The sequence below is a fragment of the Balaenoptera acutorostrata genome, chromosome 11 (genome assembly GCF_949987535.1).
Source record: "Balaenoptera acutorostrata chromosome 11, mBalAcu1.1, whole genome shotgun sequence".
In the NCBI taxonomy this organism is placed as follows: Eukaryota; Metazoa; Chordata; class Mammalia; order Artiodactyla; family Balaenopteridae; genus Balaenoptera; species Balaenoptera acutorostrata.
Genome location: NC_080074.1, coordinates 21137307 through 21153012, shown reverse-complemented (window position 1 = coordinate 21153012; position 15706 = coordinate 21137307). Strand labels below are relative to the sequence as shown.

At 37.3% G+C, this 15706-nt stretch overlaps 1 protein-coding gene across 12 annotated transcripts in view; it reads left to right on the top strand.

Annotated features, from left to right (window-relative positions):
• Positions 1–15706, top strand: part of ANO4 (anoctamin 4) — a 450211-nt gene that overhangs the window by 412256 nt on the left and 22249 nt on the right. For 11 of the 12 annotated variants that reach the window (XM_057556948.1, XM_057556947.1, XM_057556949.1 and 8 more), the window contains 2 exons: positions 12256–12408; positions 13426–13573. In XM_057556948.1, coding sequence (XP_057412931.1) covers positions 12256–12408; positions 13426–13573 — 301 coding nt within the window. Of the gene's footprint in view, positions 1–139; positions 781–12255; positions 12409–13425; positions 13574–15706 lie in introns of those variants that run through there. The other variant, XM_057556954.1, reaches the window with a different exon arrangement.

The following is a 15706-nucleotide window of genomic DNA, read 5'->3' as shown; positions in this document are numbered from 1 at the left end:
TTCCATCCAATAGCAACAGAATACACATTCTTCTCAAATGCACATAGAACATTCTCTAGGATAGATCATATGATAGGATACAAAATAAATCTTAGCAAATATAAGACGATTGAAATCATACTATATTTTCTGACCACAGTGGTATGAAACTAGAAATCTACAACAAGAAGAAAGCTGTAAAACATAAAAACATGTGGAAACTAAACACATTTCTGAACAACCAACGGATCAAAGAAGAAATCAAAAGGGAAATTATCTCAAAACAAATGAAAATGGAAACACAACATATCAAAACTTATGGAATACAGCAGAAACAGTTCTAAGAGGAAAGTTTATATAAATTAATGCATATATTAAGAAATTAGAAAGATCTCAAACACTCTAACTTTACACCTCAAGGAACTAGAAAAAGAAGAACAATTTAAGCCCAAAGTTAGCAGAAGGAAGGAAATAATAAAGATCAGAGTGGAAATAAATGAAATAGAGACCAGAAAAACAATAGAGATCAATGAAACCAAGAGCTGGGTTTTTTGAAAAGATAAACATAATTGACAAACCTTTAACTAGACTAAGAAAAAAGAGGACTCAAAATTAGAAATGAAAGAGGAGACATTACAACTGATACTACAGAAATAAATAGGATAAGAAGCTATGAACAATTATATGCCAACAAATTAGATAACCTGAGGAAATGGATAAATTTCTAGAAACAGACAACCTACCAAGACTGAATCAGCAAGAAATAGAAAATCTGAAAAGACCAATAATGAGGAAAGAGATTGAATCAGTAATCAAAAGCCTCCCAGCACAGAAAACCCTAGAACCAGACAGCTTCACTGGTGAATTTTCTAACAATTAAAGAAGAATTAATACCAGTCCTTCTCAAATGCTTAAAAAAATTGAAGAGGAGGGAACACTACCAAACTCAATCTGCAAAGCCAACATTACCCTGATACCAAAACCAGATAAGGATACTATAAGAAAAGATAACTTTGGACCAATATCCCTGATGAATATAGATGCAAAAATTCTGAAAATATTAGCAAACTAAATTCAAGAACACATCAGAACAACTGTACACTACAACCAAGTGGGATTTATCCCTGGAATGCAAAATTGGTTCAACATACACAAATTTTTAAATGTAATATATCACATTAATAGAATAAAATATAGGAGGAACCAAGATGGCAGAGTAGAAGGACATGCTCTCACTCCCTCTTGTGAGAACACCAGAATCACAACTAGCTGCTGGACAATCATCGACAGGAAGACACTGGAACTCACCAAAAAAGATACCCCACATCCAAAGACAAAGGAGAAGCCACAGTGAGACGGTAGGAGGGGTGCAATCACAGTAAAATCAAATCCCATAACTGGTGGGTGGGTGACTCACAGACTGGAGAACACTTATACCACAGAAGTCCACCCACTGGAGTGAAGGTTCTCAGCCCCACGTCAGGCTTCCCAACCTAGGCGTCCGGCAACAGGAGGAGGAATTCCTAGAGAATCAGACTTTGAAGCCTAGTGGGAATCGATTGCAGGACTTCGACAAGCCTGGGGAAAACAGAGACTCCACTCTTGGAGGGCACACATAAAGTACTGTGCACATTGGGACCCAGCGGAAGGAGCAGTGACCCCAGGGGAGATGGAACCAGACCTACCTGCTAGTGTTGGAGGGTCTCCTGCAGAGGCGGGGGGTGGCTGTGGCTCGCCGTGGGGACAAGTACACTGGCAGCAGAAGTTCTAGGAAGTACTCCTTGGCGTGAGCCCTCCCACAGTCTGTCATTAGCCCCACCAAAGAGCCCAGGTAGGCTCCAGTGTTGGGTTGCCTCAGGCCAAACAGCCAACAGGGAGGCAACCCAGACCCACCCATCAAGACTCAAGTGGATTAAAGTTTTACTGAGCTCTGCCCACCAGAGCAACAGTCAGCTCTACCCACCACCAGTCCCTCCCATCAAACCTCTTAGATAGCCTCATCCACCAGAGGGCAGACAGCAGAAGCAAGAAAAACTACAATCCTGCAGCCTGTGGGAAAAAACCACATTCACAGAAAGACAGACAAGATGAAAAGGCAGAAGGCTATGTACCAGATAAAGGAACAAGATAAAACCCCAGAAAAACAACTAAATGAAGTGGAGATAGGCAACCTTCCAGAAAAAGAATTCAGAATAATGATAGTGAAGATGATCCAGAACCTTGGAAAAAGAATGGAGGCAAAGATCGAGAAGATGCAAGAAATGATTAACAAAGACCTAGAAGAATTAAAGAACAAACAAACAGAGATGAACAATACAATAACTGAAATGAAAACTACACTAGAAGGAATCAATAGCAGAATAACTGAGGCAGAAGAACGGATAAGAGACCTGGAAGACAGAATGGTGGAATTCACTGCCGTGGAACAGAATAAATAAAAAGAATGAAAAGAAATGAAGACAGCCTAAGAGACCTCTGGGACAACATTAAATGCAACAACATTCGCATTATAGGGGTCCCAGAAGGAGAAGAGAGAGAAAAAGGACCGGAGGAAATATGTGAAGAGATTATAGTCGAAAACTTCCCTAACATGGGAAAGGAAGCAGCCACCCAAGTCCAGGAAGCACAGAGAGCCCCAGGCAGGATAAACCCAAGGAAAAACACACCGAGACACACAGTAATCAAATTGACAAAAATTAAAGACAAAGAAAAATTTTTGGAAGCAAAAAGGGAAAAACGGCAAATAACATACAAGGGAACTTCCGTAAGGTTAACAGCTGACTTCTCAGCAGAAACTCTACAGGCCAAAAGGGAGTGGCATGACATATTTAAAGTGATGAAAGGGAAGAACCTACAACCAAGAATACTCTACCCGGCAAGGATCTCATTCAGATTAGATAGAGAAATCAAAAGCTTTACAGAAAAGCACAAGCTAAGAGAATTCAGCACCACCAAACCAGCTCTACAACAAATGCTAAAGGAACTTCTCTAAGTGGGAAACACAAGAGAAGAAAAGGACCTACAAAAACAAACCCAAAACAATTAAGAAAATGGTCATAGGAACATACATATCGATAATTACCTTAAATGTGAATGGATTGAATGCTCCAACCAAAAGACACAGGCTTGCTGAATGGATACAAAAACAAGACCCATATATATGCTGTCTACAAGAGACCCACTTCAGACCTAGGACACATACAGACTGAAAGTGAGGGGATGGAAAAAGATATTCCATGCAAATGGAAATCAAAAGAAAGCTGGAGTAGCAATACTCATACCAGATAAAGTAGACTTTAAAATAAAGTATGTTACAAGAGACAAGGAAAAACACTACATAATGATCAAGGGATCAATCCAAGAAGAAGATATCACAATTATAAATATATATGCACCCAACATAGGAGCACCTCAATACATAAGGCAACTGCTAACAGCTATAAAAGAGGAAATCAAGAGTAACACAATAATAGTGGGGGACTTTAACACCTCACTTACACCAATGGACAGATCATCCAAAATGAAAATAAATAAGGAAACAGAAGCTTTAAATGACACAACAGACCAGATAGATTTAATTGATATTTATAGGACATTCCATCCAAAAACAGCAGATTACACTTCTTCTCAAGTGCGCATGGAACATTCTCCAGGATAGATCACGTCTTGGGTCACAAATCAAGCCTCAGTAAATTTAAGAAAATTGAAATCATATCAAGCATCTTTTCTGACCACAACGCTATGAGATTAGAAATGAATTACAGGGAAAAAAACATAAAAAACATAAACACATGGAGGCTAAACAATACGTTACTAAATAACCAAAAGATCACTGAAGAAATCAAAGAGAAGATCAAAAAATACCTAGAGACAAATGACAATGAAAACACGATGATCCAAAACCAATGGGATGCAGTAAAAGCAGAAGAGGGAAGATTATAGCTATACGAGCCTACCTCAAGAAACAAGAAAAATCTCAAGTAAACAATCTAACCTTACACCTAAAGCAATTACAGAAAGAGGAACAAACAAAACCCAAAGTTAGCAGAAGGAAAGAAATCATAAAGATCAGAGCAGAAATAAATGAAATAGAAACAAAGAAAACAATAGCAAACATCAATAATACTAAAAGCTGGTTCTTTGAGAAGATAAACAAAATTGATAAACCATTAGCCAGACTCATCAAGAAAAAGAGGGTGAGTACTCAAATCAATAAAATTAGAAATGAAAAAGAAGTTACAACAGACACCGCAGAAATACAAAGCATCCCAAGAGACTACTACAAGCAACTCTATGCCAATAAAATGGACAACCTGGAAGAAATGGACAAATTTTTAGAAAGGTGTAACCTTCCAAGACTGAACCAGGAAGAAATAGAAAATATGAACAGACCAATCACAAGTAATGAAATTGAAACTGTGATTAAAAATCTTCCAACAAACAAAAGTCCAGGACCAGATGGCTTCACAGGTGAATTCTATCAAACAGTTAGAGAAGAGCTAACACCCATCCTTCTCAAACTCTTCCAAAAAATTGCAGAGGAGGGAACACTCCCAAACTCACTCTATGAGGCCATCATCACCCTGATACCAAAACCAGACAAAGATACTACAAAAAAAGAAAATTACAGACCAATATCACTGATGAATATAGATGCAAAAATCCTCAACAAGATACTAGCAAACAGAATCCAACAACACATTAAAAGGATCATACACCATGATCAAGGGGGATTTATCCCAGGGATGCAAGGATTCTTGAATATACACAAATCAATCAATGTGATACACCATATTAACAAACTGAAGAATAAAAACCATATGATCATCTCAATAGATGCAGAAAAAGCTTTTGACAAAATTCAACACCCATTTATGATAAAAACTCTCCAGAAAGTGGGCATAGAGGGAACCTATCTCAACATAATAAAGGCCATATATGACAAACCCACAGCAAACATCATTCACAATGGTGAAAAACTGAAAGCATTTCCTCTAAGATCAGGAATGAGACAAGGATGTCCACTCTCACCACTGTTATTCAACAGTTTTGGAAGTCCTAGCCACGGCAATCAGAGAAGAAAAAGAAATAAAAGGAATCCAAATTGGAAAAGAAGAAGTAAAACTGTCACTGTTTGCAGATGACATGATACTATACATAGAGAATCCTAAAAATGCCACCAGAAAACTACTAGAGCTAATCAATGAATTTGGTAAAGCTGCAGGATACAAAATTAGTGCACAGAAATCTCTTGCATTCCTATACACTAATGATGAAAAATCTGAAATAGAAATTACAGAAACACTCCCATTTACCATTGCAACAAAAAGAATAAAATACCTAGGAATAAACCTACCTAGGGAGACAAAAGACCTGTATGCAGAAAACTATAAGACACTGATGAAAGAAATTAAAGATGATACCAACAGATGGAGAGATATACCATGTTCTTGGATTGGAAGAATCAATATTGTGAAAATGACTATACTACCCAAAGCAATCTACAGATTCAATGCAATCACTATCAAATTACCTATGGTATTTTTTACGGAATTAGAACAAATCATCTTAAAATTTGTATGGAGACACAAAAGACCCCGAATAGCCAATGCAGTCTTGAGAGAAAAAAACGGAGCTGGAGGAATCAGACTCCCTGACTTCAGACTATACTACAAAGCTACAGTAATCAAGACAATATGGTACTGGCACAAAAACAGAAACATAGATCAATGGAACAAGATAGAAAGCCCAGAGATAAACCCACGCACCTATGGTCAACTAATCTATGACAAAGGAGGCAAAGATATACAATGGAGAAAAGACAGTCTCTTCAATAAGTGGTGCTGGGAAAACTGGACAGCTACATATAAAAGAATGAAATTAGAACACTCCCTAACACCATACACAAAAATAAACTCAAAATGGATTCGAGACCTAAATCTAAGGCTGGGTACTATAAAACTCTTAGAGGAAAACATAGGAAGAACACTCTTTGACATAAATCACAGCAAGATCTTTTTTGATCCACCTCCTAGAGTAATGGAAATGAAAACAAAAATAAACAAATGGGACCTAATGAAACTTCAAAGCTTTTGCACAGCAAAGGAAACCATAAACAAGACGAAAAGACAACCCTCAGAATGGGAGAAAATATTTGCAAATGAATCAACCGACAAAGGATTAATCTCTAAAATATATAAACAGCTCATGCAGCTCAATATTAAAGAAACAAACAACCCAATCCAAAAATGGGCAGAAGACCTAAATAGACATTTCTCCAAAGAAGACATACAGATGGCCAAGAAGCACATGAAAAGCTGCTCAACATCACTAATTATTAGAGAAATGCAAATCAAAACTACAATGAGGTGTCACCTCACACCAGTTAGAATGGGCATCATCAGAAAATCTACAAACACCAGATGCTGGAGAGGGTGTGGAGAAAAGGGAACCCTCTTGCACTGTTGGTGGGAATGTAAATTGATACAGCCACTATGGAGAACAGTATGGAGGTTCCTTAAAAAACTAAAAATAGAATTACCATATGATCCAGCAATCCCACTACTGGGCATATACTCAGAGAAAACCATAATTCAAAAAGACACATGCACCCCAATGTTCATTGCAGCACTATTTACAATAGCCAGGTCATGGAAGCAACCTAAGTGTCCATCGACAGACGAATGGATAAAGAAGAGGTGGTACATATATACAATGGAATATTACTCAGCCATAAAAACGAACGAAATTGAGTCATTTGTTGAGACATGGATGGATCTAGAGACTGTCATACAGAGTGAAATAAGTCAGAAAGAGAAAAACAAATATATTAATGCATGTATGAGGAACCTAGAAAAATGGTACAGATGAACCGGTTTGCAGGGCAGAAGTTGAGACACAGATGTAGAGAACAAACATATGCACACCAAGGGGGGAAAACCGTGGTGGGGTGGGGATGGTGGTGTGCTGAATTGGGCGATTGGGATTGACATGTATACACTGATGTGTATAAAATTGATGACTAATAAGAACCTGCAGTATAAAAAAACAAACGAACAAACAAAAAAAAACAACTAGTACTAAACTTTCTTTGGGTTATTTGTATGGAAATATGTTAATATAAATGTTTCAGACATTACATGAAATTTCTAAAAATCTTATATGTTCTGGTGTAATGTTATAAGTCATAAGTCTAGTTACTTTAAAATGTATATCTCAGAAATAACTAAATTTCCTTGTCAATTGCATTATTATGAACTTTCATCAAATCTTTAACCATGGTCATTTTTAAGTCTTTTGTCATTTACAGACAGTTCTGGGTGTACTCTGATGCTTTCGCAAAAATGTTCCTATAAAAGGGTTTCATCTTCAAGGAGTTCATGGAAAAGACTCTGACCAGTACAGGTTTCTGGTAACTGACTATACTGCTGAACTGAATGAATAAGCATTTTCAGAACTCTAATGGAAAACTGATGAACTCATAAAAGTGCTAACAAAAGATCAAGATGAGAAAAAAAATTAATTACATGGGACTGAGTGAACTGATGAGGATGATTATAATTTTTGTGACTTTCTGTTTGAATTAAAAAAAAAAATCCCACAAGGACTCAGAGGCAAAAAATATACACATCAATTTTCACTGCAAAGTAAAGGAGCTGTTACAGTGGAGGATTACTGGAGTGAATGTCAATATTATGACATAGTATGAGTGTGTTTTGTGTTTGGTTAATTGCAATCATTGTTGCTTTTGTTGTGGTTATCCATTTACAATGCTTGGTGTCAGTTTATTTTTCTCTTGTAAAAATAAAATACAGTGTGTGTGTGTGTGTGTGTGAAAGAAAAATGAGAGACAAATTAATCCCATCAAAATGGCAGATTCTTAAAAAGTCATAAGATGAAGTTTTGCGAAGAACAAAGGGAAATGAACTTCTCGTAATTGCTTGTGGGTTTTAAAATTGGTACAACTGCCACAAGGGCAATTTGGCATATTTATAAAAAATCCTAGATGTATGCATTATCATATATCTGTCTTCCTGTGCTAGGTATTATGCTAGGTAGTAGAAGACTGATGGATGGTAAGCGAGATATTATTCCTGCCTTCCTGGGAGGAAAGACAACTAAATAAGCAATCACAATAATGTGATCATTTCATGAAGACTATAAAATAGATTTTCCTATTTTTGCAATAATGATATCTGTGTATGTGTGCATGTAGAATATTAAATACACTAAAAGAATATATACCAGAAAAAAAAATCCTCTAATGCTAAAAGCAGATAACTGACAACTCCACTTCAGACTCTTCTAGGAAATGACACATTTTGTCTTTTTTTTTTTTTCCCCAAAACTATGGTTCAGAGTTGAAGCCCTGAGTAGGTCCAAAGCTGTTTTGATAAACACCATCTTATCCTTGCTTGGGGACATCTTGTCCCTCCCCCCATTAAAATTTTAAGTGGTTTTGGAATTAAGTGGACTTGAGTTCCAACACAGGCTTTGATTCTAATTATTAAAAAGAACTTGTACTACCAAAAAAAAAAAAGAATAAAATATAAAAATCATGATTATCTCAATAAATGCAGGAAAAGCATTTGCAAAATTCAACATCCTTTCATGATAAAAACCTTGACAGATTGGGCATAGAACAAACATACTTTAACATAGTAGAGGCCACGCACAACAAACTCACAGTTAACATTATACTCAATGGAGAAAATTGAAAAAATTTCCTCTAACATCAAGAACAAGACAAGAATGCCCACTCCCACCACTCTTATTCAATATAGTACTGGAAGTCCTAGCTAGAGTAATTAAGTAAGACAAAGAAATCCAAATTTCTTTGGATTTCTTAGTAAGACAAAGTCATCCAAATCAGAAAGGAAGAAGTAAAATTATCACTATTTGCAGATGATATGATGTTACATACAAAAATCCCAAAGAGTCAATCAAAGAACTGTTGGAACTAATCAACAAATTTCATAAAATTGCAGGATATAAAATCAACATACAGAAATCAGCTGCATTTCTGTATACCAACAATTAAGTATCTGACAAAGAAATTACCCCATAAACAATAGCATCAAAAACAACAAAATACCTAGGAATAAATTTAACCAAGGAAGTGAAAGATCTGTACAACAAAAACTACAAGACTTTGCTGAAAGAAATTGAAGAAGACACAAACAAATGGAAAAACATCTCATGTTCATGGATTGGGAGAATATTGTAAAATGTCCATATTACCCAAACTGATCTATAGATTCAACACAATCTCTATCAAAATATCAAGGGCATTCACCACAGAAATAGAAAAAACAATCCTAAAATTTGTATGGAACCATAAAAGACTCCAAATATCCAAAGAAATCCTAAGGAGAAAAAACAAATCCAAAAGTATCACACTTACTGACTTCAAACTATACTACAAAGCTAGAGTAATATAAAAACAGTATGGTACTGGCATAAAAGTAGACATATAGACCATTAGAACAGAATACAGAGTCCAGAATTAAACCCTCCCCATATGTGGTCAACTACCTGTTGACAAGAGAGCCAAGAAAACCCAATGAGGAAAGGATAGTCTCTTCAACAAATAGTGTTGAAAAAACTGGATAAACACATGTAGAACAAAGAAATTGAACCCCTATCTTACACCACTCGCAAAAAGAACTCTAAGTGGATCAAAGACTTAAACATAAGACCTGATACTATACAGGTAAAGAGCCATAAAATTAAGACAAAATAAGCTCTATGATGATAAGCAGAGTTGTGGGAGCTACAGAGGAAGCAGTAGTTAATTAAATGTGCCCAGAAGAGGGCATATTTGAGCTCACACTTGGAGAAAGAATAGAATTTCACCAGAGTATGAACAGAAACACTAAGTACATGACACGACCCCATAAAACGAGAAGTGTAGTGTGGGTGGGTAGAGGATTGTTTGGGACACCTGTCTGGGTCATGGGGCATGTTTGGACATGAGGCTTAGAAGACCCTTGAATGGCACGCAAAAAGTTTGGGATTTAGTCTACAGGTAACAAGAACCAACTGAAACATTTTGAGTAGGAAGGTGATGAGGGATGGGCTTTAACCAACATTAATAGTAGAGCAATGGGGGAAGGAGGAGAAAGCCTGAGGCAGAGAAGCCAGTTAGAAAATCAGAGTTTGATTTGGGGACAGTGGAGAGGAGGGACAGATGAGAGACATTTTTGAAGGGTAATTAATTTGGGGGACTTGGAGGCTATTAGTTCTCAAGGCTGAGCTAGCTAAAAGCTGGTTTTTATGTAAGACAGCCCTGAGGGGAGGTGGGGAAGAGGGACATGAAAGGTGGAGCAGGTTTAAGGATGAGATTGAGAGATTGGTTTGGAAAGTGCTGCTTCTGTAGCATAGCAGCAGACAACTGGTCAGGGTTAGAGAGACAGAGAATTGGGAAACCTCATCAGACAGATAATAAAGTCATGAGAGCGGATGGACTCACCCAAGGAAAGAGGGAAGTCAGGAGAAAAGTGGAAGTCAAGGGATAAACTGAAGGGAATGCCTGTGTCTATTGGTGGGTGAAGTGCCAACCAGCATAGTCACTGAGTATGAATGTAACCAAAGATGGGGGATACTCTGGAGGTGGCAGTATCACAGAGATAAGGTAAATGGACTCTTCAGGACTCTGGGACCATATCACCCATGTTAGAATTGCTTCTTAGTGATGTGTCTTGGGCAAATTACTTGACTTCTTTGTGCCTCAGTTTCCTCAGCTCTAAAATAAGGATAATAATAGTATCCACATAATAGAGTGGTTGTGAAAATTGAGTTAAAATAGGTGAAGTAATTAGAACAGTGCCTGTTACATAGAAAATGGTGTATGTGTTAGTCATTCTTTTGTTGTTACTTTCTAAAATAAGGTTTTAAAAGTAAAAACAGTAGAAAATATGCAGCCTTTCATTCAGCCGAGTGCTTTAAAAATTTTTTTCAATTATGCCATCTGGTTGTTTTGCATCAGGCACTGCCTTTTTAAAAACTTTTTATTTTGCAAACTTGCAAACATAGTACAGAGTTCCTAAATACTCTTCACCTTGTTTCTCATAAGGTTAACATCTTACATATATATTGAAGCCAGAAAATTAACATTAATACAGTACTGTTAACTAATTACCTTATTTGAATAATGCCTGTTTTCCACTGTCTTTTTTTCTTGTCCATGACCCATTCCAGCATCCAACACTGCATTTAGTTGTATCTCCTTTGTTCCCTCCAGTCTATGACAGTTCTGTCTTTTTCATGATCTTAACATATTTTAAGACTACTAGTTTTGTAGAAGGTCCTTCCATTTGGGTTTATCTAATGGTTTCTCATGATTAGGTTGAGGTTATGCATTTTTGGCAAAAATTCCACAGAAAGGATATTGTAGCCTCCTCAGTACACCATCTTGGGAGTATGATGTCAATATGTCTTATTACTGGTGATATTAACTTGGATGACTCAGTTACAGTGATGTCTATCAGGTTTCTCCATAGTAAAGATACTATTTTTTCCTTTGTAATTACCATCATGTAGGGAGATACTTTGAGAATATACAAATCATTTTTTCAACATAATTTCCCCTACTAATTTTAGCATTCTTTGATGACTCTTGCCTGCAACAATTACTACTGTGGTGTCTGACTAATGGTGATTTTCTATTTTTAGTTATTCCTTCTACATTTATTAATTAGAATTCTGTCATAAGAAAGAGCTGTCCCTTTCCCCCCATTTATTTATTTCAGTATATATTTATACCTGTATTTATTTCAGTATGGACTTGGATACTTAGTCTTTGGGTTGTAATCCAATACTATCCTTATTTATTTTGTTGCACAGATTTTCCCGGCTTTGGCCATTGGGACCTCATTTAAGTTTGTTCTGTGTCCTATTGATGTCTCCCCATCATTTCTCAAGCACTTCCTAACTTTCTGGCATCACAAGATATTCCAGACTAATCTTGTCTTTTCCCTGCCATAGCTCTGGAATCAAACATTTCTCTAAGGAGCCCTGGTTCCTTTTATTAGAGAATGGTATTTAGAAAACAAGCTCTGGACTCTAGGTATGATCATTGCTCCTAGGATGCCACTGCTTCCAGGCTCAGGGAGGAGTACCTCTTTTTCAAGTGTCCTGGCCGTCTTTCTAGAAGAGATGTTCCCTGTGCTTTGGGGAAAAATATGGGTTAAAACAATGACACATTCAGATTATTATCCTTTTGAAAATAGTACTGGAAAACCAATACTCTGTTCTTTTTCCGTTTTCCTTCCCTAGTTCTCCAGTTTGGATTTACAACTATCTTTGTGGCAGCTTTTCCCCTAGCACCACTTCTGGCCTTACTGAATAATATAATTGAAATTCGACTTGACGCTTATAAATTTGTCACACAGTGGAGGCGACCTTTAGCTTCAAGGGCCAAAGACATAGGTAAGTTGGATTTGAAGTGTTTTTAAAAGATATTAACCACCTGGTAGATAAAATAAAACAGCTACCAGCTTTAGATTTTTACATATGGTTTCCATGTAAGATGACTCAACTAACTCTTGCAAAAGAATAATTGTTAGCTTTAAATAATATTAGATAACAAGTACAGCTACCTATTTGGAAATTTATAATTTCCAGTGCTAGAGAATTTGTGCTTAAATAGATTCTCAATTTGGTTGTTTCTATCCTAAGACTTTGGAATCTAAAAATTTGATCTATTACCACCTATTTCCTTTTTAAAGTAGATCTCCCATTTGCTTAACTTTGTTTTGCTCTTTCCTAAATGTTTGCCGGAGTCATAGGAAGCATGGTCCAGTTTTTCTAGAGGCAGAGATGGCCTTTGGTTTTTGACTAGAGATGCTGAGTTGAATCAGGTGCAGCCCCTCAAAAGCTGGCAGAGATCAGAGACTGTCTTTTATCTATTTCTGCATCCAGTGCTTAGGATAGGGCAGGCAGGTGCTCAGCCAGTGTGTGCAGAAGAGAATTCAGTGTGCATATGCTTAACTCAGTGGTCTTCGAACGTCCCAATGAAACAAACACACTCAATGAGCACCTACTACTCTGGGCCAGTGCATCAGGAACTTGGTCCATAAAGATGAACTGGAGAGACCCTATAGGTACCCCTAAGGAGCTCCCAGTCTGGTGGTATCTTGACATTGCATGTGCCAATCTGATCAGATAGTGTTTGGTGCCTTATCATTGACTAGAATTCTCTACTTATATCTGAACCCGATTGAGTTTTTGAGTTTTAAGTCATGAGCATGGGCACTTCCATGCAAACTCCTTCAATGCCAAGGTTTTTGAAGGTACAAATCCTTCCTCCTGGTTGCAAGAATCAGTATTTGGGATGGTGGAAGGACCCATGCAAAGGACTACTGAAAATGAATTACCCCAGTTGTTTTTATAGTTATCACCTCTGCTGTTGTGTCTGGAATTAATTCAACACTTCTCTTTGAATAGGAATTTGGTATGGAATTCTTGAAGGCATTGGAATTCTCTCTGTTATTACAAACGCATTTGTCATAGCGATCACATCTGACTTTATCCCTCGCTTGGTGTACGCTTATAAGTATGGACCTTGTGCAGGCCAAGGAGAAGCTGGGCAAAAGTAAGTGTGCCACAAAGCCATCATGAAATCCCCATTTCCTAGCCATTGTGTGCTGTTGGACACTCAGACAGAAGCCTCTGCGTTGGAGTACATGGGACACAAGCCCAGGACAGAAGGCCTGTAGTGGGGAGGTGGAAATGTGATACAATAACACTTTTGGCCAAAGAAAACACATTCTGATCTATTGAAGGGTTGGAAGTCATACAAGTCATACAAGTTTTAGGTGGAATCCAATGTGAGAAAAGCAATTAATCATTTTCCCCCCTCCTGCCCACCGTGAATTCAGAAGTGTGTGGTATGCTAATGTGTGTAGCAAAAAAAGTGTTCCATGATGTATAGTTATGCCATTTTTATGAGTTTATAAAAGTATAGTTATAATTTGATTCCTCTTGTGTCATGTGTAGACTCTGCAAATTTTACATGGGAAATGTGCAATCATGTGCCAAGTACTCACAAGGTGTTCCATAAATATTTGTGGAATAAGTAACTGAATGATTCTTTCCTGGCTATGGACTTGACCAGTGTCTATATTACCACAGGCAGATTGGGTGAACTTAACTCACTGAGCACTCAATACTATGGCATCACCTCAATGGTTCCCAAAGCCAGGGCTCTGTATTTCTGGTCAGCTAAAGCCTTGGCAAAACTATAACATGTCCCCTAGCTGTCATTTCTACACCCTTGGAAAAAAAGATTAAAAGTCCCAACATACTTTAATGGGAAAAAATAAAACAACCCTGTTTGGCTAATGTCAAAATAATATACTTAATTGTGGGATTTAAATGTCTGTAGGTCAGAGTGGAATGTGTGTTGGGATCATAGGGTCCTTTTGGTGCCCCAGAAGTCATCTCACTTAGGCTCCTGCATATTCCTACAAGCAGCCCTGCCTCTTAGTTTACTAGTCTGAGCCAAACTAATTCATCCTCTATAGCCAGTGTAGTTCCATCAGCCCCCAAGGGGTACAGTGCCACCAAATCAAGTCAGCTAAATTTATACACACCTGACCTAGGTCCAATTTCATTATTCATCCTACATAAATGCTCTAAGGCATCGATAACTGAATGAGATAAAGCTCACAATCCAGCTATTTGAGGAAGCTTCTATAAAGTTCTTCACTAACCACGTGGCCATTAAATGTGAATTATCTAGCCACTTTAAGTGAGCATACCATCCCATTTTAAGAGAGATTTAAAGACTTACATTGTACTATGCATGCATTTCTTTCTACCTGTAACTGTTGTGAACATTCTCTGCTTGACTCAGCCTAGAAGAGCTTACCTTTGTTCAAACCACTTTCATGTATGTTTTGCATTTGATTCTCATAACAACGCGGGTAGCGGGATATGCATTATTAGCCTCGCTTTGAAGAGCAGAAAGAGATTGAGAGAGGTTAAATCCATAATCACAAAGCAGAGTAACTGATGGAGCCCACACGAAGGTAAAGCCTAGACTCAGACAGTGCCCTTCATCCTGAACCTCACAGCCCTCGGGGCCCTTGCCAATAAGTGCTTATCCAACTCATCTAACAGTCAACTCCCCGGGGTTTAAATCTTGATGGTTATTTCCATTCTTCCGCTACTTCAAATATGGTAATACCTGTCTTGTTCTGGAGGAAACCAAAAAATAAAGTGGGAACATTTATGTGCAGCTGATAATGAATCAAAGCTTTAGAATTTTGACGGCCTATTAGATTTAATACAATGTTCATGGTGATTAGAATTTCTCTAAATAGCCTCCTTAATTCGGTTTTACTGAGCTCTTTGGGCCTTTTTTTTTTTTAAACAATGTTTTTCTTAAGAGCCTTTTGCTACCTTCAAAATTTGTAGATCTACTTTTTATCTTCTAATCCATTGGTCGTTTTTCTTATTTTCAAATAGTTACATTTGTGTATGTTTCTTCATGAATCTTATTTTCTGCCCCACCAGCTACTCTATTATCCTTTTTAGGTTTTTTTCTTTTTCCAGTTTAAAAATGCTTCAGAGATGACTGAACTCATAGAGGAGCAGCGTTGTCAAATTTTAGATGTCATAGGCTTTTAAGGTAGCATGCGCAGTCAGAGTGACATCCCACTTAGATTAAATCCGGCTGTGGAAACGCCATATTTCAATTTAAATTGACCCTAAATCAACAGTA